The sequence below is a fragment of the Hemibagrus wyckioides genome, linkage group LG16 (assembly GCF_019097595.1).
Source record: "Hemibagrus wyckioides isolate EC202008001 linkage group LG16, SWU_Hwy_1.0, whole genome shotgun sequence".
In the NCBI taxonomy this organism is placed as follows: domain Eukaryota; kingdom Metazoa; phylum Chordata; class Actinopteri; order Siluriformes; family Bagridae; genus Hemibagrus; species Hemibagrus wyckioides.
The window spans coordinates 2,377,380-2,402,976 of NC_080725.1; the positions used below are offsets into that span (position 1 = coordinate 2,377,380).

The 25,597-nt window shown below is 39.5% G+C and overlaps 1 protein-coding gene across 2 annotated transcripts in view; it reads right to left on the reverse strand.

Annotated features, from left to right (window-relative positions):
• mtus2a (microtubule associated tumor suppressor candidate 2a) overlaps positions 1-25,597 on the reverse strand; it is a 53,827-nt gene that overhangs the window by 25,502 nt on the left and 2,728 nt on the right. For both annotated transcript variants that reach the window (XM_058410971.1, XM_058410970.1), the window contains exons 2-3: positions 3,311-5,358; positions 2,309-2,585 (exon numbers count right to left, since the gene is read on the reverse strand). In XM_058410971.1, the coding sequence (XP_058266954.1) occupies positions 2,309-2,585; positions 3,311-5,113 (2,080 nt within the window). In that variant the 5' untranslated portion in view covers positions 5,114-5,358. The remainder of the gene's footprint in view (positions 1-2,308; positions 2,586-3,310; positions 5,359-25,597) is intronic.

The window sequence follows — 25,597 nt, forward strand, 5'->3', positions numbered from 1 at the left end:
TATTGCTGGCTTTTAGACAAGAATTTCAGCAATGGGCACAGACTGAGAATTTTACCCAATAATCTGACCGCATTTTATCATCAGGGGTGAAATGGCAATAAATCAGCTGCAGATAAGCATGTCACATTTATTTATTAATCTCATATATATATATATATATATATATATATATATATATATATATATATATATATATATATATATATATATATATATATACATGCAAATATTCCCCATTTGCATAGAGGTGAAGTTTAGACCCCTTTCTATGGAACTGGTTGGTCCTGTCTTAGGCAATGATTTGGGGCAGCTGCGAGTATGATCCCCTTCTGACTCTTGGAAATAAATCATCTCTACTTCTCCCTCCCATGAGCCATGCTACCGGAGTGCTGCATAAAGCATTCTGAATGAGCGCCTCAAGAGTGGCACAAATCATGACCTTCTCACACTATTCCTTTCAATTCTACTCTCTGATCCTATCAGTTTAAGAAAAATGCTTTGTGAAGACTGCATATGTGTGTATGTGATGCACACATACACACACACACACACAAACACATCAGGATTTTTAATGAAACTGCAGCCAGTTCTCTCCTTGGAGCAGAAGTTGTGATCATTAAAGATAAATGTGTTCCAGCTTCCTCCCTCACCCCCTTCTATCTTTCTCTCCCTCTCACTCTGCCTCTTCTATAGACTAGAGGGGTAACCAGTGTCTCATAAACATTCATTTCCAAGCCCTGTGTTACATGCCTCTGCTTTCCTGTCTGAGCAAGCAAATGGTTCATAATGCTTTGCACTATTATTATTACGTACTTATGCATTTGTAGGACTTTAGATTTTTGATATGATAGGACTAGTAGGAAATAGGAACTAGCCTCTTCAGTCTATTCCTAAATTAGTAGCTCTTAGTAGAAAAATCCATTTGAATGAGAAGCTTGGAATTGAAGAAGGATAGAAATGAATGCGTTTTTAATTATGGCACTTTGAAATTCATTGATTTGTCAAGCTTTGAATTGCATAAATATATCAATTCATAGCAGCACATTCCCCACTAGAAGCAGCTATAATACAGTGCCCCTGGAGCTGAGAGGGTTAAGAACCTTGCTCAATTGCCCAACAGTGGAGCTTGGTGGTGCTGGGGCTTGAACCCTTATCCTCCAATCAACAACCCAGAGCCTTAACCACTTAAACCACCACTGCCTAGAAAATGTACTGCCAATTACAGCGAAACTATTGAATCAGTTCTATCTATCTATCTATCTATCTATCTATCTATCTATCTATCTATCTATCTATCTATCTATCTATCTATCTATCAGTTTTTTAATCTGTTCTAGAGAGTTTTAAAGATCTTGAAGAATGACCACAGTTATGTTGCAGCAGGATGGCATTGCACTAGCACTGCAACTTGATCTAACTGGCTAGCAATAATTAAAAAAATGCTCTTGTTGAAAGGTTTTGCTCTTTCATTCAGTGGTCAGCTTGTTACACAACCTTGGATTCTTTCTTTTAGTGTGCACTCTTGGCTGTGAGAGTAATTTGCTTGGTGGAAAACAGAGCAGCACAACCCACATTACAAAATGTTTTTCCACACCTAGCTTGCAGTTGCAGTTGAAAAATCCTGTATACTGCTTTAGGGTCTATGTTAAATCCGTTAAATCAGACAGATCTTGTAACTACTATATATCAGCAATTAAACATTACTATTTATGTTAATTCAATATATGCTGTTCCATTGTAGAATGCGCAAGAAGAACATGCAGGCAAATATTGCTGTGCTTTGCACATCACACATTGGCAGAATCTCTGGGGCACACAACACAGGAAAAAACATCTATCTGCATTCTGTTCTGGGCAATGATATGATAATAATATGTAGATTATGAAAGAACGAACCCCATGGCTCCATGATGTGAAAATGGCTGCTTGAAATGATGGAGTTGTGTGCATGTGTGTATTTAGTACCAAGGTGCATGAAAATATTTATAAAATAATTCACCTTTCTAATATGCCTGAAAAGTCAGTGCATGGATGGTTCTGTAGCAGCCAGCAATTCATCACTAGCTACACTCCCTTTAGAGAATTCAGCTAATTTTTGTCATGGCCAGAACATTTTCTCCCCTGGCAAACTAATAATGATTCACAATATAGTTAATAAATTCTCCTGCTCTGTATCTCTAACCTTTTCACCTCCAATTTACCACATCAGACTCATCTATTGCATACATTCTAATTAATTCCCTTGCCATTTGCTTATTTGCAGCTTCATTTATGTTGGGTAATTGTAGTAAAATTAAACAGGCATTACCTGAAGCCTCTGGTGGGCTTTGAGTGGATGGGGTCACCAGTGAGGTGGCTTGTGCGGTCACTGATGGGGTCACTGCCTGTACAGGTTGACTGAGAGCTAGAGGTGACTTTTGTGGAGTGAAGACCCTACTTTTAGCCGCAGCAGCAGCAGCAGATGGAGACTTATTGACAGCACCCACACCAAGCTGGGGTCTCAAGGTTCGAGGAGGCTGTACAAATCCCCCAGTTTCTTGAGTTACTGTCTGAGATTCTGATAGATCCTTGCTTCCAGAGGCCATCTAAAATGATGCAAAAGATAAAGAAAAACCATAATAATAATGCTGTCTTAAAATGCATTCATAATTTTTATGTAATCTGATGAAAACAAAATTTTAGCCGTATGTGTCAAGACCACTTGTAAGTTATATTCAGTATGATTAGGTGACTGATTCTAACTGTTATGAGACTTATTACCACTCAAATAATTTTAAGTCAGCACTATTTCAGTGGCGAATGTGGTAAAGGGGGCAACAAAAGGGCTAAGCAACAGAAAGCCTAAGCAACTGGTAATAATAACTGGTATATGGTAGGTTATCCTAATTTAAAAAAATAAAAATGATACACCTAATAAACTGGCAAGTGTTTCATCTAACATATACGGCACTGCTATGCATAGTGCATCTCTTGCTATTTCTTTATGCCATTTTTATAGTCATCATAAACTGTCTAGTACTCCTTAGTGTCAAGCACTTGCTTAATGTCTACCCTGTTAACAAAGATTTATTTCTGGTTGTCATAGCTGTCCTACCAGCAATAAATACTTGAATTTTCTCAAGGTGACCTTGATTAAAGTGGATAAATCTAGCCATTAGTGCAAGACATTCAATTAAGATCAATTTATATTGTTGTGCTAATAGAATTCTTAACTATCAATTCTTAGATATATCACAAGCCCAGATATAATTATATCCTCTCTGCCCTCTCAGAAAGAATCAACTGGATTGTTGGTATGGAAGTTCCTTACCGCTGCAGGCAAGTATTTGTTTCCTAGAGAGCCATAGAAGTTGTTTGTCCTCCCTATGGCTTTGTGGGGCATGGTGTGGCTGGAAGGCTTTGTCCCAGAGACCATTGCTTCAGGTGATATATACCGGGACTTCTGCAGCTCCTGTCTATATTTGTCATATAGCAGGTTAGAGGCACTCAGCACTGGAGGCTCATCTGCTGGTGTTTTAGTGTTTGGAGGACTGTTGGAGGTTGAGAGTTTGGTGGGTAGTGAGGAGGCTTCATATGGACTATCAGTGGCCTGGGGCTTCATCTGTGGGCTCTTGCGTACATAGGTGATGATTTTAGGTCGAACACTTTTGGGCTTTGGGGGGCACTTGGGTGGAGAAGATGATACAGTAGAGCTTTGTTGGGGTACAGGGTTTTGGACATTAATGTTGATGGTGGTTTTGACTGGGGGTCTCAGGCCAAAGCTGTACCCTTGAGAAGCACCATAACCCAACTGTGGGCCTCGAGTAGGCACTCGGGTTCTCCCAGGAGACATTGGAGGACGTCTCTGAGGAGACACTGTAATCTTAGGAGATGGGGGCGTTGAAGGCCTGGTAGGGCTGCTATAGGCTCTGCGGCTCAAATGACTCTTCCTGTCCAGGGCACTGGCAGCATTCTCAGCTGAACCCTGCCTTCGAAGGGTGGTTCCCACCTTGGTAGAAGTCTGGGTGGATTGGGTTCCTGAGCCTGAGCTTAGAGACTGGGGATTATGATTAATCTGCACTGGATCATTTAGGTCTGGCTGATGGTTGCTGCTTTTAGGACCTCTGCCTGAGGAGGGAGAAGGCTGCTCTCCTTGAGGGGTGTCTTTATATCCAGGATGTCCTGAGGTTAGCTTTGGCTCCATTCCTGGAGAGAGTGGGCGTACAAGCTGCCTACAAGAAGGTGGCACTCTTTCAAAGTTTCTCTGGAATTTGGAAGACAGGACATTCTCCTGTTTGTTGTGGCCTTTGTCTGTACTCCAGCATTGTCTGTCTGTCATACAGTCACCATTTTCAGTGCTCAATCTACGCTCATGTGTTGGATCCTGAGGCATTATTGTAGAGCTATGATTCTGATCCCTCTTTCTGAGTTGTTCTTTGCTTTGTGTTGAAAATATAAGGGATTTATTTGTGGCTGTCTGCTGAAAACGGCATTTCTCTGAGGTAGGCTTGCTGGGTAAAGAAGGAGGACACTGTGTATGTCCCGCACTGTCAAGAGCACTGGCCAAGCTTCCACTGAGGTTGCTCACTGTTGAAAAAACGGGGACAAAGACATTGCTCTCTGAATTACTACGTGTCTCTTTCAGGCTCCTTCTTCCTCCAGATCGAGAGGCAGACGTCCTGAGGTCCAGAGGCTGAGAGCTTTGATCTATATCTATATCCTCACTGTGGTTGGCATTTTGATCTGTCTTGCCTAAGTCACTGACAGGGTCCAAACATGCAAGAGCAGACTGTCTCTGATAAAAGTCTTTCTTTGCACCCACTTTGCTTGTATCATTATCCCTCATGTCTCGCTCTGTTAGAAAAGCTTCCATCTCCTGACATTCTAATAACTCAAACTCTTCCAGCTCTGGGTCCGTGCTGTGGGCATGTGTGCCCCAAATAATAATCCTTTCCTGAGTGCTGTTGTGCGACAACAGGGGTGGTATTAAACTGCCTCTCTCAGTGTGGCTTTCCTCCATGGGGATTTGGTTAGCATTGGCATCTCCACCCGAATAGAGGGTCTGCTTGTTGTTGTTCTTTATTTCCTTGTGCATACTGTTGCAATGGCCCCCTTTGCTTTCTTCCCCACTCATGTTACACAAGTCCAAGAATCTCTCTCAACAGCATCCCACTGCTATAGGATTCATTAAAGGCTTAATTCCCCTCTGGGCTTTTATGTTCAATCATGGAGTGAAAACTTAAAATCTGATCTTAAATATTTTCCATCTTTGTAGAAATTTGATTTTGTGTTGTGTCTAAAGTTCTTCTCTTTTCTCAGCTGGACATGGTGCTTAATTTTCTTACATTTTCGGAATTAATGACCAACCATCGTGCCTAGCTGTGCATAGAGAGAGAGAGAGAGAGAGAGAGAGAGAACAAGAAATAAAATTAGATACAAAAACACCATTCATGTCTGTCACACAGCTTATATCTTAACATATCCCCTACATGTATTAACAGCAGAAAATACAAAGCTTTGACATTTAGAGGTAGTTCCATCTAGATATTCCTAATATTTCAATGTTAAAATAAAACACATTACAACATTTACATTTACAATTCTAGCATTTGGCAGATGCTCTCATCTAGCATATGTCATATTCCACTATAAACATTAATATTTTAAACTTAAATGTGCCATTTCTTTTGCATGCACTAGATATTTTAAGTAGGCTTTAAATGAATGTAGTGTACAAACATTATTTTTTGGATCAGTTTCCACTCTACAAGGTGTTTATATTGTTGGAATAAAATAAGAAGATACAGCAATCTGGGAACAAGTTCATACAAATTAAAATGAGAGAGAGGATTGAGACCTACTACATCATACAAAAGAAGGACAGCTAACCAAACAATGATATTGACAACAAAGAAGCATAAATCAATCAACTTTCACTCCTACTATATACCAAGCTAAAAGATTACACATAGTTACTTCTATGTATGAGTGTAAGTACACTATATTGCCAAAAGTTTTGGGACGTCTGTCTTTACATGCACATTTATTTAATATGGAGTTGTCCCACCCTTTGCAGCTATAACAGCTTCAACTCTTCTGGGAAGGTTTTCCACAAGGTTTAGGAAAGTGTTTATGGGAATTTTTGACCGTTCCTCTAGAAGCGCATTTGTGAGGTCAGGCACTGATGTTGGACGAGAAGGTCTGGTTCACAGTCTCCACTCTAATTCATCCCAAAAGTGTTCTATGGGGTTGAGGTCAGGACTCTGTGTAGGCCAGTCAAGTTCCTCCACACCCAAGTCACTCATCCATGTCTTTATGGACCTTGTTTTGTGCACTGGTGTGCAGTCATGTTGGAACAGGAAGGGGTCATCCCCAAACTGTTCCCACAAAGAGCACGAAATTGTCCAAAATGTCTTGGTATGAAGCTGAAAGCATTAAGAGTTCCTTTCACTGGAACTAAGGACCCCTGACCCAACCCCTGAAAAAACAACACATGAATTTTATGATTTGGAGGGGTGTCCCAAAACATTTGGCAATATCGTGTATGTTGTGTGATCTGTGGTCATTTTATAAACCCTTTATTTTTAAACTTAAAAACACAATAACTATCCACAGTGCCCATGAGGAACCCTTAATCTGTGTAAAAACTGTGTATCACTCTGATTTTCTAGAATCGGGGTTAACACGGCTTTAGCTTAGAGACAAATGCTACTCTGCAAACTGTTGCAAAGAAAGAAAAATGTTGGCCAAAACACTGATTAATAAAGAAGATAATACTGAAAGTGTCATATCGTTCTTCTACTTCTTCCAGATTGAAGGCTAGGTTTTCTAGATTTTAGGTCCTGTTCTCCTTCCATGTAAAAGCATATTATTATGTCTCAGCTATGTGATTGACTTGTCATAACATGGCTGGCTTCCCTAAAAATGACTCAGTCTGCATGTGTCAGTCATGCCTCCTGGTATATATGCTGAACTAGCTTGTCACAGTTTCATTTCTAGATGCCTGAAAACTTCTACTTCTACTTTGTCCCTGCTAGTAATTCACATTTCACTGCTAATGCATAGGAAAGCTTGGCATATGTGGGACATAGGAAAAGCCCCGTATAACTAATCCAACATGATAGAGTCTCTACAATAAAGTCAAAAGCAGTTATTCTGTTTTCCTACTGTATAAAAAGGTTTTAATAAAAAAAAAATCTCAGCTGAAGAACTCAAAATATTTTTAACTAGTGATAAAATTGAATTAAAATGATCTTTGCATGTTTTCATCTTTTTTTTTTGTATGCTTATAGTATTATATTTTTGTGCCTGACAATAGAAGTCATTTGTCAAGCTAGTTCTTATGTTGAACTGTGCAAAGCTTCCACTTCAAATGAGCAGGTGGTGTTTGTGTCTCAGGATACCTGCTGTTAACTTAGGACACAGCAGACATGCCAGGGAAAAAGAGAAAAAGGAGAAACGTCTTTCCAGTGACATACTGTAGTTCTGTCAAAGTTAAGTTAGAAGTTTGTCATTTTAAACCGCCTGTGAGGAAAATGGCTATTTCAATACAAACATGGACACTTATCCTAGACCTGCCCGTGATAGAAAGACCGCCACTTTTGTCTTCTGTGCATTCATGGAGAGCATAGTAAGACGTTTTCCTTATATATCGTAACTTGTTAGCACACTGAGATCGCAGTTCATGGTCAGTCATGATACAAAACCACAAAAAAACAGAGGGATAAGGGAGCAAAAAGGCAGCTTGACAGCACAGTGATTTGAATTGGTGACTTTCTGATCAATAGGCCAGAACCTTAACTAATGAACCACTACTGTTAAGTTTTTGCTGACTGTAGGTCAGACTGTAGATGATTATAAACAAGTAATCTTTGCTCTGCTCTTGACCACTTACACATATCTTTCCATTTTTCAGATCACTGCTATTGAAGAAATGGAAAGAAAGAAAGAAAGAAATGTTAATATTCAAGGAAACAGAGCTCAGGTGTTACAATAGTCATTACACCTGTAGACTGTCCCCAAACACCACCATCCTGCTGGAGACGCTGACTAAACCACTCCCCCACCGGGCGGGAGTGGTTTGCATGATAAACTGATTAATTCTTCTGAATGTAAACTAGGTAGAGATTCAAATGGCACAAACCCTAAACAACCAGAACAAATACATTACATTCAAATGTGCAGTGTAAGATTTATTCATTAGGTTAGGACTTATTACTGTATGCAAAGCATCCAGAATGTAGGAAAATCATTGCAGAGATATTCCAACAGCAATTAAACATGCTGAAAAACACATCCCAAAAGGGCCGTCCTGAATTTGCTGAGCGCTCGTGCTCAGCTCGGCTTCCTGCTGCGTACAAAACACATCCAAACAGCTTGTAATTACGTCACTATCCTCTGCTTTTCCCACCTTTCATCTAACATTTACACCATCTTTATCATCTCTCACACTTTGTTTTCACCTCGGCAAAAAGGGAAGCAGAACAGACAGAGCTGAGCCGAGCAGAGATAGTGGAGAAATCAGAATAGAAGAGATATGAATAAGAAAAAAAAAAACAGAGAGAAGACGGGGAGAAAAGAGATAAACAGAGAGAACAATTAAGCGATATAGAAAATGAATAGAAACAATTGAGACAGAAAATAAAATAAAAAAAATAGAGCAAATGAAGGTAACCAGTAACGAGACAAAAGAAGAAAAAAACAGACCAGATAAGAAGAGGCAGCAAAGCATGTGCTCAGTCAATCAATACAGTACTTTAGTACTTGTAGAAAAAATAAAGAAATGATCTAATAATGTGATTTAATTTATCAGCTATGAAACTGAAAAACATTTGTATGTGAATTGTATTTAACTGTGCTGAAATACATTTACATGTTCTTGAAAGTTTTTGTTTTTTAGTGGGACACTAAATATTCAAGTTGCTTTTTATTGTAAAGTGCATAGTCATTTGAATTCATTTCATATTGTTACATCAATATGGCGTTGTACCAAACTTGTTTGGTATTGATTAACTGAAATAGTAATCAAAAACAACAACAACAACAACAACATCAAAAGACAGTAATTAAAAAATAAATTAATTAATACACTTTTAACACAGGCCAGTGGACTTGGACTTGGACTGGACTGGACTGATCACGGTGAACAGGAGGTCTTTATAAATCATAGAGAACTTGCTATTCAAGTAATATAACCACAAAGTCAATATGAAAATCAATAGTCAGTGAAATACACAAACATGATCATACAAAATGTACAACGTGCAATAGCTGTGCAATGGCAATGAACCACAGATTTATTGACCAATCAGGAGTGAAAACAATAATCTTGCTTTGCTGTCATGTGCCGTTTTATTGTTTGGATTCTCTCATGTCAGTTGTCAGGGCTGATGACGATGATACGGGTAGATCGAACAGGCCACGGAGGAGTCTAGCGATGAGACAGGATATGAGGAGAAGAGTGTGGTTGCTCAGAGACTTGGCCAGGTTTATAAGCTTGTTTGTACAGTGGCAGGCGCTCTCTGGCCCTCGATGGAGCTAATTAACCTTAGCCTAAAGTTAGCAACAGAGACCTCCTGGAGCTGAGGTGTAGAGTGCTGCCTGAACCCATCATCCAAAGAAACCCATCACATTTTCCTCTTAACACGTTTCATTTATAGCTCTCTCTCTTTCACACACACTTTTCCTCCATTTTGCATAATGCATTGGGATTTTTGAGCAAATAAATCATCTGCAGCATTTCTTATAAGGTTAATTTCCCCATGGATTTTTGCAATTGACTTGTCTGTAAGTAGTATTGCATTAGTAGCAGCATTGGAAATCTGATGTATTTTAAACTTCTAAGCATATGGATATAACCACAGTCAGCCTCAGTCAGGAGTCAGGACGTATCTTCTGAAGCATCAAACCAATTCCCATGTTGACTAACCCCCACTTAATAACATTAGGTAATAAATAGCAGGCATTTCTCCAATTACTCAATCAATGCAATGAGTTCAAGGATATGGTGCTAATTAAGTGAAAGCATAAGAGCTCTCCGCATTATTGATGAGCCCCTGTGTTCATCTCCATATTTCTGCCGTCACTTAACCACAGAGCAAGCTATGTGTGGAAATGGGAAGAGCAGTTTAGCTACTGCACACAACCTTAATTCAGCGAAACTGATGGTAATTAAAGAGACACATTTTCCTGTCTTAGACTCAGTATATGCTTGTCAGTCATTCCAAAGGGCAGGATTTTGGGGCAGAGACACAAATGAGCAAGATACAATAGCAAACAGACGTGGCTCAGTGTGAGAATGTGGTGTAATTAGGGAAAACCAGGAATATTTGGCTTCAATTATATTATTCCTGTATTTGAAAAGAGGAATTATTATTTATAATTATTTAACTAGTGTTAAAAATATGCAGCAATATTACAGGGATGTAACCAAATATACGGAAATCTATATCTTTACATTTACTCTGTGTTGATATTTCAAGTTACTGTTGACATGAGGCATCTTTAGTTTGGCTTATCTTTAGTCATGTCTGCAATAATGCAGTTACATGCATGATATTGCCAAAAGTTTTGGGACACCCCTCCGGTGTTGTTTTTGAGGGGTTGGGCTCGGACCCTTAGTTCCAGTGAAAGGAACTATTAATGCTTCAGCTTCATACCAAGAAATTTGCAAAATTTTGTCTAAATTGTCGTTGTGTTTCTGTATTTGTTATTGTGTTTCTGGATTTGCTATTTTGTCTTGCACTTCTCGGCCACCATACCCAAAAAAAAAAAAAATGGTTTACAGTACCATTAAGTTTAAAAGTGTACAGCCTTCGAAGGGAGTACAGTATAGCCATGATCTAAATAGGTTGAAAAAAATGTCCCATAGCCAAATTGACTTCATAGCCATGAGCAGATTTAATTTGTCACACCCACTCTGATTTGTCAGTGACTTTTGGCAGTGTTGTTGCACTGAAATGCTCAGGATGAATAGGTAAAAGAAACCTGATGTTGGCTTGCAAGAAGCATGAATTTGAGTGATTGCACAAAATTACACATAATTTCAGCAGTCTGCTGGTTTTTTTCTATATAGGCTAAAGGCCATCTTTTCGACTTCAGAAATGAGAGTAATACCACTACCACTGATTCGAGTGCTCTTCAGTATAGGGCCAAATGACTGAAGCAGTTCTATACATGTTGGCAGCTTACATGCAGCAGATTTTCCCCTCCAAACGTCACTGCTATAGTATAGCCAGGCCAGGCTTTGACTTTGAATCTACCAGCACTTTCAAACAGCCCTCTCTCTTCAAGTCTATAATTAACTGTGTCTGAATAACAGTAATCAACACTTATTTTATTCTTATTTATACATCTTCCACAACCAAATGCTGTGTTTGAAAGTTGTGTGTGAGAGATAATTGGCACTCTTCTAGCAGAGCATGTTAAATATTTGCATTCTGCATGCTGATGAAAGGAAGTGCTCCATATTTTGGTATTGAGTGTCAACTAGGCCATCTGGCTAATAGCAGCATACACAGATGCACAGAGAGTGACTGAGTGAACGGGTCAGTCGGTGACTAAAGGAGTCAGTCGTTAACTTTCAGTACTGTTCCTCCTCTGTACAACACAGATAACATGCACAGTGACACACACTGCCTCACATTTGCGGACTATGTATATGTGATTTGTGTGAAATGTAATGTGGAAAAAAAAAGCTATGGCTCTGTGCTGAGGCATGAGATTATCCCAAGACAGTATTACAATACAGAATAACCTAACAACATTAGTAATCCATCAACCCAGTACATACACTATATTGCCAGAAGTATTCGCTCACATGCCTTGACTCGCATATGAACTTAAGTGACATCCCATTCCTAATCCATAGGGTTCAATATGACGTCGGTCCACCCTTTGCAGCTATAACAGCTTCAACTCTTCTGGGAAGGCTTTCCACAAGGTTTAGGAGTGTGTTTATGGGAATTTTTTGACCATTCCTCTAGAAGCACATTTGTCAGGTCACACACTGATGTTGGACGAGAAGGCCTGGCTCTCAGTCTCCGCTCTAATTCATCCCAAAGGTGTTCTATCAGGTTGAGGTCAGGACTCTGTGCAGGCCAGTCAAGTTCATCCACACCAGACTCTGTCATCCATGTCTTTATGGACCTTGCTTTGGTCACTGGTGCACAGTCATGTTGGAAGAGGAAGGGGCCAGCTCCAAACTGTTCCCACAAAGTTGGGAGCATGGAATTGTCCAAAATGTCTTGGTATGCTGAAGCATTCAGAGTTCCTTTCACTGGAACTAAGGGGCCAAGCCCAGCTCCTGAAAAACAACCCCACACCATAATCCCCCCTCCACCAAACTTTACACTTGGCACAATGCAGTCAGACAAGTACCGTTCTCCTGGCAACCGCCAAACCCAGACTCGTCCATCAGATTGCCAGATGGAGAAGCGCGATTCGTCACTCCAGAGAACGCGTCTCCACTGCTCTAGAGTCCAGTGGCGGCGTGCGTTACACCACTGCATCCGACGCTTTGCATTGCACTTGGTGATGTATGGCTTGGATGCAGCTGCTCGGCCATGGAAACCCATTCCATGAAGCTCTCTGCGCACTGTTCTTGAGCTAATCTGAAGGCCACATGAAGTTTGGAGGTCTGTAGCGATTGACTCTGCAGAAAGTTGGCGACCTCTTCGCACTATGCGCCTCAGCATCCGCTGACCCCGCTCCGTCAGTTTACGTGGCCTACCACTTCGTGGCTGAGTTGCTGTCGTTCCCAAACACTTCCACGTTCTTATAATACAGCTGACAGTTGACTGTGGAATATTTAGGAGCGAGGAAATTTCACGACTGGATTTGTTGCACAGGTGGCATCCTATCACAGTTCCACGCTGGAATTCACTGAGCTCCTGAGAGCGACCCATTCTTTCACAAATGTTTGTAAAAACAGTCTGCATGCCTAGGTGCTTGATTTTATACACCTGTGGCCATGGAAGTGATTGGAACACCTGATTCTGATTATTTGGATGGGTGAGCGAATACTTTTGGCAATATAGTGTATTACCAAACAGATTACATTAGAATCAGTCGTGTTAGATGAGGTAACTACATGCAGAAGCAGCGTCTTTTATTCTGTTCTAGTAAGCATGTATAATGCAGGCAGGGCGTAATATAAAACAAGGGCATACTTTGAGACTTGAAATATGGCTATTATGAAAATGATTCCTGGGGAAATGCCTTTTGGGTTTAGTTGCCATGACAACAGGGCGTCTGGGCAGGTGCTGGGGAGCTTTTACACAAAGTTCATGATTAGAGCTAGGAAAAGGCTGAGGTTGGACAGAGAATGGTTTTGCTCTGATTAAAAAAAATTTCCTTTATTAATCAAAAGTAAAAGGGACGTATTTTGTGCTGGTTTGTCCATCCTTTCTTTCTAGCATCAGGAAGACACAAGGCTTGGACGATACTTTTTAATCGTAATTCAAGCCATGGCTCCTCCCAGGATAATTTGGCTATTTGTTTCTTGTCTGTTGTGCTTATTACGTTATATTTCTATTTACATTGTTATCTTACATTTAAAATGGAGTGTTAATTCTCCAGTTATTTCTCTCTGCTGAATTTATGAGCTTGGCTGTGCATAAAATTGAGGTCTTCTGGAAACGTCCAAATAAAACTAATTGGCAGTTTCATGTTCCTGCCTCTAGCTAACCACTGGTACAGAATAATATTCTCACTGCTCCTCACGCTGCAGCATTATTTACCGAAAAACTACAGACATGAAAGAATGATGGAGGCTACAAAACATAAAGGAATGAGGGAATCTGGTCAAGGACACCTGTTTTTAGATCTTTATGGCAAAGTGGTGTACATCATCAAGATAAAGGTGAGGACAGTGAATTTTAGGACTGTATAATTTGTTCAGCAAGTTCAATAATATGATTGTTTTAGACTTAAATGTTGAGCTTTAGGACAACTGTCTTTAAACCCTTTTTAGGTTTTCATGCAGGTTAAACCTTTCAGTGTATATCTTTTAATACTGTTTGTTCTGCTTCTGTCTATTACTAAACTGTATGAAGACAATTTGAACTGTTTCATTGATTCATTCGCTCACTTGTTCACTTTTCTTCCACATTTCCTCTGGGAGCTGTGGTGGGAACAGGAAGCGCTTCTTTATCTCTAATCACAGATTTTAGTTCCCCTAGAGGCTCCCCAGACCTTCCCAACTTTCCCAACCATGAGAGTCCAGGGTCTGCCTCCGGGTTACCATCCAATGGGGAAATAGACAAGAGGACATCCTTTTAAAGGTTTCCGAACTCTAATACTACTATATAGCACTTTTCATGATACTTTATAATGTGACAATACTGCATGATCCTTGACTGCCACTATTTTAATGTTCACTCTGATAATTACTGGCTTTTAACATCTCACTTAAAAGAGACAAAGAGGAAAAGTTTCCTAGAAAAGGAGAATCACTTGTAACTGATGGAATGATGTTGTTAATTAAATTTACTTGACAGAAAAATGTTAGCCACATTTGAAAACAGATTAATAAGCTTGGTATGAGCAAGGAGGTTTTTGTTTCATAAAACCTGCTCACAGAGAGTATGGACCATCTCTGTATTAACTGGACAGAGGAGAGCTGGGAGACGATGATGTCAGAGAAAGGATCACCATCTAGATCCCACAGCTTTTACCTGTACACACTAACTCCACATTAACCAAAATGTCATTATTACAGATTACGCAATGTTCTAGTACCATCATGAGCATACTCATAACACATTATCCTCCCACAATAATACCTGACTGACAGGTACGCCCTCAATCAAAAACATAGCACTTAAATTGACCAAACTCTAAATAGATTTTGTGTACTTTGCATGTGTTTCTTGATGGTTTAGGTTTAATCCCAAGTATTTGTAAAATTACATTTCTTATCCTATAAGGTGTTATGGAAATCAATAATAAATATCCAGGTTTATATCTTTATAGCAGGTGACACGTTATATTTCACTTTATATCTTTTTAAAAAACTGTACATGATTCAAATACACAACAGAGTTACTCAATCCATATTCTACTCTCATGCAACACAGCAGGTGATAAATGCACAGTGTGTTAACTGTATGTGTGATGTTCAGCAATGCATATCATGGAGCCATGCCAAATGAACAGCCGGTGTATTGACCAGGAAGTTAATTACACTTGAGTTAATACTGACCACTGTGAAAATAATGTGGTATAATAAGCAATCAAACTATTGGGAAGGAAAAAACAGACAAAAAAGGTAAAAAGAGCCAATCCAACATCATTGTATATCACCTTATATACATATATTCTTTATTCTGTTCTATTCTAGTCTGTAGAACTAGGCTGTACTCAACAGTAAACATCAATCACCAGTGAATGGAAAGGTGTGCACAGAAGAAAGATAACTGAGAAGAAAGAAAAAAAAGTCCTGTTGACGGTGACGATGTCATAGCTACACAACTGGCATAAAAATATAACTTTTATTTTATGCAATCAACCATTTTCTCTACTTCTTATTCTGTACAGGGTCATGAGGAAGCTGGAGACTTCCCCAGGTGTCTTGGGACACTCTAGATGGGGTGCCAACCCATCGCAGGGCACAATCACACACACACACACACACACACATCAATTTAGAGATGTCACTCAGTCTACAGTGCAGGTCTTCAGACTGGGGAAGGAAACTAAAGCACCAGTTTCCTTATTTTCCTTGTTTCCTTTCCCAATTGAATTGTTTATAAAATATTTGTGTATGCACTTTCTCAGCCCCACTCTTCCACTGATCTCTTTCCAGCTCTTCATGCTAACCCTGACTGAATCCATATTGCAGGGACACACGCTGACACACTCTACTGCAGCCCAATGTCCTGCTCCACTGCACAGCACACAGACCACCAAGTGCCCCCAACACACACACATACACACACCAGCCAATATCCACCCCAATTACCATCAATCCTTTCCTCCTATTCCTCCTTTTTTCTAACCAGCTTTCATTTCCAATTAGTGAGAGCTTCTAATATTATCTGACTTAATTGCTTTGGGGTTTCTTAACCCGAAACACACTGGACTACTGCACTTACGCTTACTGAATCACAAATGAAGGTAGATCAGTGTGTTAAGGACAGGCATGAGGGAGACAAAGAGACGCTATCAGAGCTGATGAAAGCGCAGCCTCAGCAGCTGCAGTGCAGATGCACGACTCATTGATTTGAGAAAACCTCTAAATTCCTCTCTCCTCACAGACACTCTGTGACCTCTGGAACCCGGGAACATGGATCTGCCTGAGACAGCTAAAAAAAGCAGGATGTAAATGATGGTGTGGGTGAACTGTAAAGCCTGATTTACACCCACACACATGTAATGTAATGTGTTTTTAATGGTTAATTATGAGCACCCACGTAGAAGGGCTACTTTTCTTTTGCCATGTGGTTACGGGAGTCATTACAAGCTTTAAGTCATTATGAGGTGAGGAAAACTTTGTTTTGGAAATGATTGTGGTGTTATTTCATAAAAACATAAGAAAGCCCAGGAACTGAATCAGGGGTGTTAAGTGTGGTTTAGAAACAGGAAGAAAGGAAAGACGATGCAAAGTGTAGGTTCAAATTCTTTCAATTTGATCCAATGTGACTCTCTTCTATTTCAAATTGCATCATTAAAATTAGATGCTCATCATGTCAGGGAAAAGTGGCAAAGCACACAACATATGTTAATCCATTGTGCAGATTCGGGCCTCACAGCGCAGTGGAAGTGCCACCAGATCGCGACAGCTGGGAAAGTGCTGCTGCTTTCTATAACAAGATTTCAGTCCTCACGCCCTAAATGAATTCCCCCTGCTGAGCCCCGTGAGCTCCTTGCCACCAAATCCATCCTCATTATGCCACATGTACATCCATTTATCAAGCACGTAATCAGTAATGCATTTATCAGGAAGGCCACGCTGGTGTGAAGGATACAGAGCAAACACTTAGACCTTATTGCTGTGTGACCCCCTAATAAGATTTAGGAAAGATAAGCAGAGACTTAGCGGGAAGCATGCACCAACAGCAGTGAATAATATGTAAAGATACACAGGAGCAAATTACCCTTTGCATCAATAACAGTAATCCTAATAATAATAATAATAATAATAATAATAATAATAATAAAAATTCTAATTAAATGACTTAAGATAGATAAAAAATAGTTGTTATTCAGGCTAAATACATTAATATTTGTAAGTGTAGAAGATACATTTTGGTGTTCATTTCTGATAAACAAAAAATAAAAAATAACCCTCTTTTTATGAACGCTTTTCCTTCCAATGTGCTTAAAACTTTAATAATATTAACAAGAGCATACATAAGAACGTAAAATGATCTAACTGTCTGATATAAGAGCATGCACTGAAGCAAACTTTTTTGGAGCATCAAATACTAATTATTGGTAATGAGTCTGATATGTGATTTGTTAAATGCTGGATCAGTCACATCTTCTCATCTGACATGTTTTATGAAGTGAAAAGTGCTCATTATTAGATGACAAGTTGTCCTAGCATATCTACATGATATTTACATGTAACTTGATGACAGCAGACTGTAATGGACCGGCTGCCACTATTCGAAAAGATTCGGATGTCAGTCATTAACATAAGATTGGGAATGAACATGGAAAATTGGGACGCATGTTCCTATTAATAATTTAAGTATCTGAGATAAAAGTGTCACTAAAATGAGAAAAACAGAACAGTGAATTGTAATATCAGGCTGGCCAAATCTATTAATTGACTTGCAATACTAAAAAAAAAAAAAATTTTTAAATTTAAAAATTAAAAAAATAAAAATAAAATAACATAAAATTCTACTAATAATAAAAAGTCCAATACACAATAGCAAGTGAACACTTTTTTTGTCTGAAGTATATTCCACACATGAAGCTATAGCCGTTCCTAAAATTTGTGCACTTCTGCAATGTTCCATTCTACAAAACACACACACACACACACAGACACACACACACTTCCAGCAGAAACGTTGCCTCTGTGCAGTTCTGACACCACTGTACCACTGCACACTTCACACAGAACACACTAAGAAGCACATAGTACATGAACACACACACACACACACATACACACCTCACCTTTCTGCTCACAGTCATTTTTGTTTATAGTGGCGTTTTTCCAGCTCTGCTCACCGCCCACTATCTCCTCACACATGCTTACAGAGTGAGATGATGAAACACACACACACACACACACACACACAAAGAACATTTCTGCAACTATCGGTAATCTGTAATTTGTTGTGCACTAAACTGACTTTCACAGTTCTAATACTACTGCTACTACCAACACTGTATGTGTGTGTAAATATGCTTCACTTCCATTTCCCCTCTATCTATCTATCTATCTATCTATCTATCTATCTATCTATCTATCTATCTATCTATCTATCTATCTATCTATCTATCTATCTACCTGTCTGTCTGTCTGTCTGTCTGTCCGTCCGTCCATCCGTCCATCCGTCGATCCATCCGCCCGTCTATCTATCTATCTATCTATCTATCTATCTATCTATCTATCTATCTATCTATCTATCTATCTATCTATCTATCTATCTATCTGTCCATCCGTCTATCTATCTATCTATCTATCTATCTATCTATCTATCTATCTATCTATCTATCTATCTATCTATCTGTCCGTCTGTCTGCCCGTCCGTCCATCTATCTATCTATCTATCTACCTGTCTGTCTGTCCGTCCGTCTGTCGATCCATCCGCCTGTCTGTCTATCTATCTATCTATCTATCTATCTATCTATCTATCTATCTATCTATCTATCTATCTATCTATCTATCTATCTATCTATCTATCTATCTATCTATCTATCTATCTATCTATCTATCTATCTATCTATCTATCTATCTATCTATCTATCTATCTGTCTGTCTGTCTGTCTGTCTGTCTATCTGCCCGTCTGTCCGTCTATCTATCTATCTATCTATCTATCTATCTATCTATCTATCTATCTATCTATCTATCTATCTATCTATCTGTCTGTCTGTCTGTCTGTCCGTCCATCGATCCATCCGCCCGTCTATCTATCTATCTATCTATCTATCTATCTATCTATCTATCTATCTATCTATCTATCTATCTATCTATCTATCTATCTATCTATCTATCCGTCTGTCCATCCGTCCGTCTATCTATCTATCTATCTATCTATCTATCTATCTATCTATCTCTCTGTCTGTCTATCTATCTATCTATCTATCTATCTATCTATCTATCTATCTATCTATCTGTCTGTCTGTCTGTCCGTCCATCGATCCATCCGCCCGTCTATCTATCTATCTATCTATCTATCTATCTATCTATCTATCTATCTATCTATCTATCTATCCGTCTGTCCATCCGTCCGTCTATCTATCTATCTATCTATCTATCTATCTATCTATCTATCTATCTATCTATCTATCTATCTATCTATCTATCTATCTACCTTCATAACACCACCTCTTCACTTGCCCCTGCTTGAAGAAACCGATACACTAATTAATAATGGAATCTCTTCTGGCACACATTGCTGGGACAAAGGCAAAGCATAGAGCCCTTCCCCCACCTCTTCCTCTCTCTCCATCTCTTTCTGTCTCCATTCTCTCTCTCTCTCTCTCTCTCTCTTGCTGGTAGAATGTCTCAGGATGGTGCACATTGTTAAATACTATATACACAGTCTGACACTCATGCACTTGAGTGAGCTAAGGCCAGCTCTTTGTTGAAACTCTAAGAGAATATATACAGTCTACACCCACAGATCATTATTCCTTGCTGCCTTCTTCTACAACTCTGAGACCACCCCCTATGAAAACGTAATGCATGCTGACTCCACCTGACGGGTGTGATCCTTTGTCCTGGAGCCTGGCTTTAATTTGTCCCTTTTCTCTCTTGCATACATGCAAGATCTTCACAAATTTCTCTCTATCCTAAATTTACACCACGGCCATGTTGTATTTCAGACTTTCTTTAAAACAGATGGGCCTTCGACAGTATTATGACAGAACACAGCAGATATCTTGGCAAAATCTGACAATGGCTGCCAACTCTCACAGTCCTTCAAGTGAAGCCACAACAGGAATTCACAATGCTCTAATGCTTGAGCCTAGTTAGAGGGTAGCGTGTCTGTAAGGATTCTGTCCTGTTTAATCGCCCTCAGTACAGGAAAACTTCAGTGTTTTTAATTTAATCTATATCTGCCATATTTGTAATAAATGGACAGTCACTTAATAAAAATAAACAAAGCAACTTTAAAGCTGTGGACAAGTATAATAGAAGTCTTAAGGCAGTGATTAAATTCTATTATTAAACATTTATATCTCCTGTGCTTATAACTGCATCTACTGTACATGATAGATTTTCAGAGGTGCCATCCAATATTACCAATATCACACCTAGTGGCTCTGGAGCCACCAGGGCTCTGACAAGAATAAGTAAAGAAGAATATTGAAGAAAGTGTGAGCAGTGAGAGGTGAAGTGAATAGCACTGAGTATCTCCTCATCATGGCACCTGATCCCATCCAACAGACGAGCAACTGTTGCTCACATTGCTGAAGAGGTTCTGATAGAAAGGTGTCAGAATACACAGTGCATGACGGGTCAGGGCTGTTTTGGCAGCAAAAGAGCGACCAACACAATATCAGGCAGGTGGATGTATGCTCTAACAATAATTATATTAGGTTAAGACAGGCATGAGAGAAAGATCCACTTTTTGTCTGCAGTCTATCGGTGTAAAGTGGGAAAACACACCAAACTGGACACGAGTCCATCACACTCACACTCACCAAGGGCCAAGTTAAGTATTGTCAGTCCACTATGGCATGTTTTTATGAGGTGGGAGAAAAATGAGAGCGAGAATGCAGAGCAAATCAGTGAAAACACAAGTGGAACAGGCAAGTCTCTTCATAAGGCCCAGTATTAAACTATTTATTCACTGCCCCAAAAAACTGTCCAAAGATTACAATTCTTGAGTAAGCAGGTTCTTTACTCAGTACAGAAATGATCAGTGGGAATCACCTGTCACCCTATGCAAATTTTTGAAAGACATCAGGTTAAAAATATTTATAAAGATTCACTTAACTAGTTACATTTTATTTTCACAGAAGTGATTGCTGCTACATTTTCTGTTCTACTAGTACAATAACGCTGGATTGATTTCATTTTTTTTGTTTGGATGTGAACATGCTGAGAGAGGTACATTGCTCCTGTGAGGAAAGCACCTGGATCTCAGCAGTCTGGACTGGAAGTGGAGGAAAGGAGGATCTAATAACCATCCAGAATTTATTAAGCTTCTCTCTCTCTCTCTCTCTCTCTCTCTCTCTGTCTCTCTCTCTCCCAGTTTGTATGTGCGTAAACAAAATAACATGGATGGGCACACAGAGGTTCCTGCAGCATGCAAAGAAGTGAGGCAGAGATAAAGAGATGCTGCAATGAATCTGTGCCATGTCCACAACAGCCATAAACTCACCTCTTTTTGCCATGACCTCTTCACTTTTTGTGTTGTGGATTTCACTGCTTTGTCATTTGTATTGATGGTCAAAAAAGTTCATTTCATCCAAGTGAATAAGGTTAAATACTTTCCAAAGCCACTGTACAATATACTCTATGTAAATAAGCATGTTTGGCACAGTTCCTCATGTCTCTTTTGCAAAACAGACAACTAAGTAGAAGAGATACATCGACCAGGCATAACATTATGAGCAGTGAGAGGTGAAGTGAATAAGACTGATGATCCCCTCATCATGGCCCCTGTTAGTGGGTGGGATATATTAGGCAGCAACATTTTGTCCTCAAAGTTGATGTGTTAGAAGCAGGAAAAATGGACAAGCATAAGGATTTTGAGAGTTTGACGAAGGGCCAAATTGTGATGGCTAGACCACTGCCCTTGTGGGGTGTTCCTGGTCTGCAGTGGTCAGTATGTATGTGGTCCAAGGAAGGAACAGTGGTGAACCGGAGACAGGGTCATGGGTGGTCAAGGCTCATTGATGCACGTGGGGAGTGAAGGCTGGCCCGTGTGATCCGATCCAACAGACGAGCTACTGTTGCTCAAATTGCTGAAGAAGTTAATGCTGGTTCTGATAGAAAGGTGTCAGAATACACAGTGCAGGACGGGTCAGGGCTGTTTTGGCAACAAAAGATGGACCAACACAATATTAGGCACGTGGTCATAATGTTATGGCTGGTCAGTGTATAAAACCTCTGAGTGCACAAATAGACTCCCACAAAGCAATACAGAAAAGACACAGTGGTGAGATGACCCCGGCTGTCAAGTAGACCTGCATGTCTGTTAAATACACACTCAGTGAGAAATACAAATCTTCATCACTGTTCCTCACTAGTGGTCTGGGAATCCTGTTCCTTAACCCAAAAACCCATAACGTCTGCCATCGCACTACACCAAAGATAGCAAGGCTAGATCTGAAGCTGATGGGAGTTAAAAGGTCTCTCTTTCCGGTAAGTGCCACTTCTCTCCTTGACTAAGCAGGACAAAAAACGTTGGCATGATTAATTACAAGCAGAACGATTCTACTCATTTACATACGAAAGCAGTGAGATTGAAAGAAGGAAGAAAAAAACAGAGGAATGCAGAGGTGGTCAGGGAACGACATTAAGGGACAGAACGTTAGTACAGTACAGTTTGCTGCTATCGGAAAATCAGACACAACTGTCTACGCAGAAGAAGATACTACATATAGACTATTAAATAAAATACACTCCTTTCTAATATACAGCCATGTGCAAAGGTTTGGATGCCTTTAGGGGAAATGAAGGAGACCAGAGAAATGTAGTTTAAAAAATAAAGGCATTTTGTTATGCTTCACAGAGGCTGGAATGTTTTAATGTGTTATATATTATAAAGCTGGTTTATTTTTTAAATGCAACGCATATTGTGTACTCTAATAATGATTATGCCCACCTTTTTGCTTTTAATACTTTTCCATATCCTCTAAACACCTTTTTTAAAAATCAATTTTAAGAATACTACAGTAGTCTACGATTTCAATTTTTGTAAAATACATCTTAATTTCATAAGAAAAGACATTCACGAACCAAATGTGACAACAATTTTGCATCTGGTATCTATCCTACTGTAAGATTCCCTGATTTTATTGTTAAGTTTTTATGTGTGGATATAAAATCATGCCAGGTATTAAGTAATAACTAATTGTGTTTTAATTGAAATAATTGTGATAAGCATGTTCCTCTGACAAAACTGAGCTCATGAAGACACTAGTGATCTGTCAGAAGTCCATGAAAGATTGGTCAGTTACCTCAAAAAGCAAATAAAATACAATCTTATGATCACAACCTTTGTTCAGTTTGGACTGAAGCACTGCCAGAGAGCAGAGGAGTAAAGAGGACAGTAGCTGTAGAGGAGAAAACACTGCTCTGTGGCTCTCCGGAGGCTATAAAGACATTTTCACTCTGTGAATTTCTTTCAGAGAAACAAACAAAAATGTTCACTTACCAAGTGATTATGAGCTATCAACCAGCCAGCAAACATATACACAGCATTATTTTTAATTTTCACTGCAATACTGATCATAGAGATGCTTTTTGGTTCTTTTAACAATACAATTGTCAAATTATTACTTAAATAGCATAATACACTGATCAGGCATAACATTATGACCACCTGCCTAATATTGTATTGGTCCCCCTTTTGACCCGTCATACATTGTGTACTCTGACACCTTTCTATCAGAACCAGCATTAACTTCTTCAACAGTAGCTCGTCTGTTGGATCGGATCACACGGGCCAGCCTTCACTCCCCAAGTGCATCAATGAGTCTTGACCGTCCATGACCCTGTCACCGGTTCACCACTGTTCCTTCCTTGGACCACTTTTGATAGATACTGACCACTGCAGACCGGGAACACCCCACAAGAGCTGCAGTTTTGGAGATGCTCTGATCCAGTGGTCTAGCCATCACAATTTGGTCCTTCATCAAACTCGCTCAAATCCTTACACTTGTCCATTTTTCCTGCTTCGTTATTCACTTCACCTCTCACTGCTCGGAATGTTATGGCTGATTGGTGTATATCCCAACATGCCACATATCCCAAATATATATTTCTGTTGTGGGTAACAGGGAGTAACTTGTTATTTTCTACACATAACCACTAAAGCCATGTGTGTAATTCCCTTTGCACAAAACAATGTGCACTACATGCTGTACAACATCAGGCAATAAACAGCATTACTGAGCAACATATTTTTGTAAAAGACTTCTGTCTACATCAGACATGACTGTCTCAAAACAATGAATGTATGAAATAAAGGCATCAGATTCAATTGTGTATCAGATGTATGTTATATTTTCTACCTGCTATGAAATGTTAAATTACACCTAGACAGTGACCCATGAGAGAAGCTGAAAGATGAAATTGGTTTTGGCTGCTGATGTGTGTCCAGAAAAGTGGTGATAAAATAATACAATTTTCTTTGGGTTGTTTCAACATCTAGGATGATTACTGAGTTAATCTTATTTCAGAGCAGGCTTGCTTAGAGAAGATAGAAGACAGAGAGGGAGACAGACAGAGAGCTAGAGGGGGGGGGGTTAATCATTTTCTCTTCATATTCTCTTCTAAGACATATCAAATGAATCCAGGCTGGTGTGTGGTGTGTGGGATTGCATTCTGCAGAAGCAAACTTTCATCATGTGGGAATGGAATAAAATCTGAAACTTACGTCCAAAAAAACAGCAATGCAGTTCACAAAAACAACACCATACAACCACCATGACTGCACTCCAGATGCAATGACTCTTTCCAGCATCTCTTTCTTCTTAAAACAGCAATCACTGTGTCATTGAAGCACTCCAAGACCAGTACTGGGAGAACAAATGTATAAGAACACAATGACTTATGCACCTGATCCCTTGTTTATGTGACAGTGAAGTGGAATTAACCTGATTAACCCAATTAAGCAGGGGACAGTGGTGGTTCAAATGGTTAAGGCTCTGGGTTGACGATCGAGGTTGAAGGCCCAGCACCACCAAGCTCCACTGTTGGGCAATTGAGCAAGGTTCTTAATCCTCTCTCCTCCAGGGGTCGCTGTGTCATAGCTGCCCTTGTGCTCTGACCCAAACTTCCTCAGCTGGGATATCTGAAGCAAAGAATTCCAGTCTGCTGTAATGTATGTGTGGTGATAATTAAAGGCTTCTTGCCATGAAACCAATCATGATTCAGGTGAAGACTTTTTGTTCAAGTAGGAGTTTTCTGTCAGAATAGGCACTCAATCGCCACTTTAATAGGAACACCTGAATCATGCACCCGGCGAAACATAAAGCAGCAGTTCGGCGTATAAAATAATTTAGATAAAGGTTAAGAGCTTCAGTTAATGCTCACGCTAAACAACACCGAACATGTGATCTTAGTGACCATGGATTTTCAAAAACAATGTCTTTAGAGATATACAGATTGGTATGAAAAAGCAAAACAAAACATCCAGTGTATTTTGCACTGCATGGAATGAACTGAAACTGAAAAGCTACAGCATTTATTGGGTAAAAATAAATAAATCCACTGAATTTTTTTTTTTTTACAAATACATCCATCACTTCATT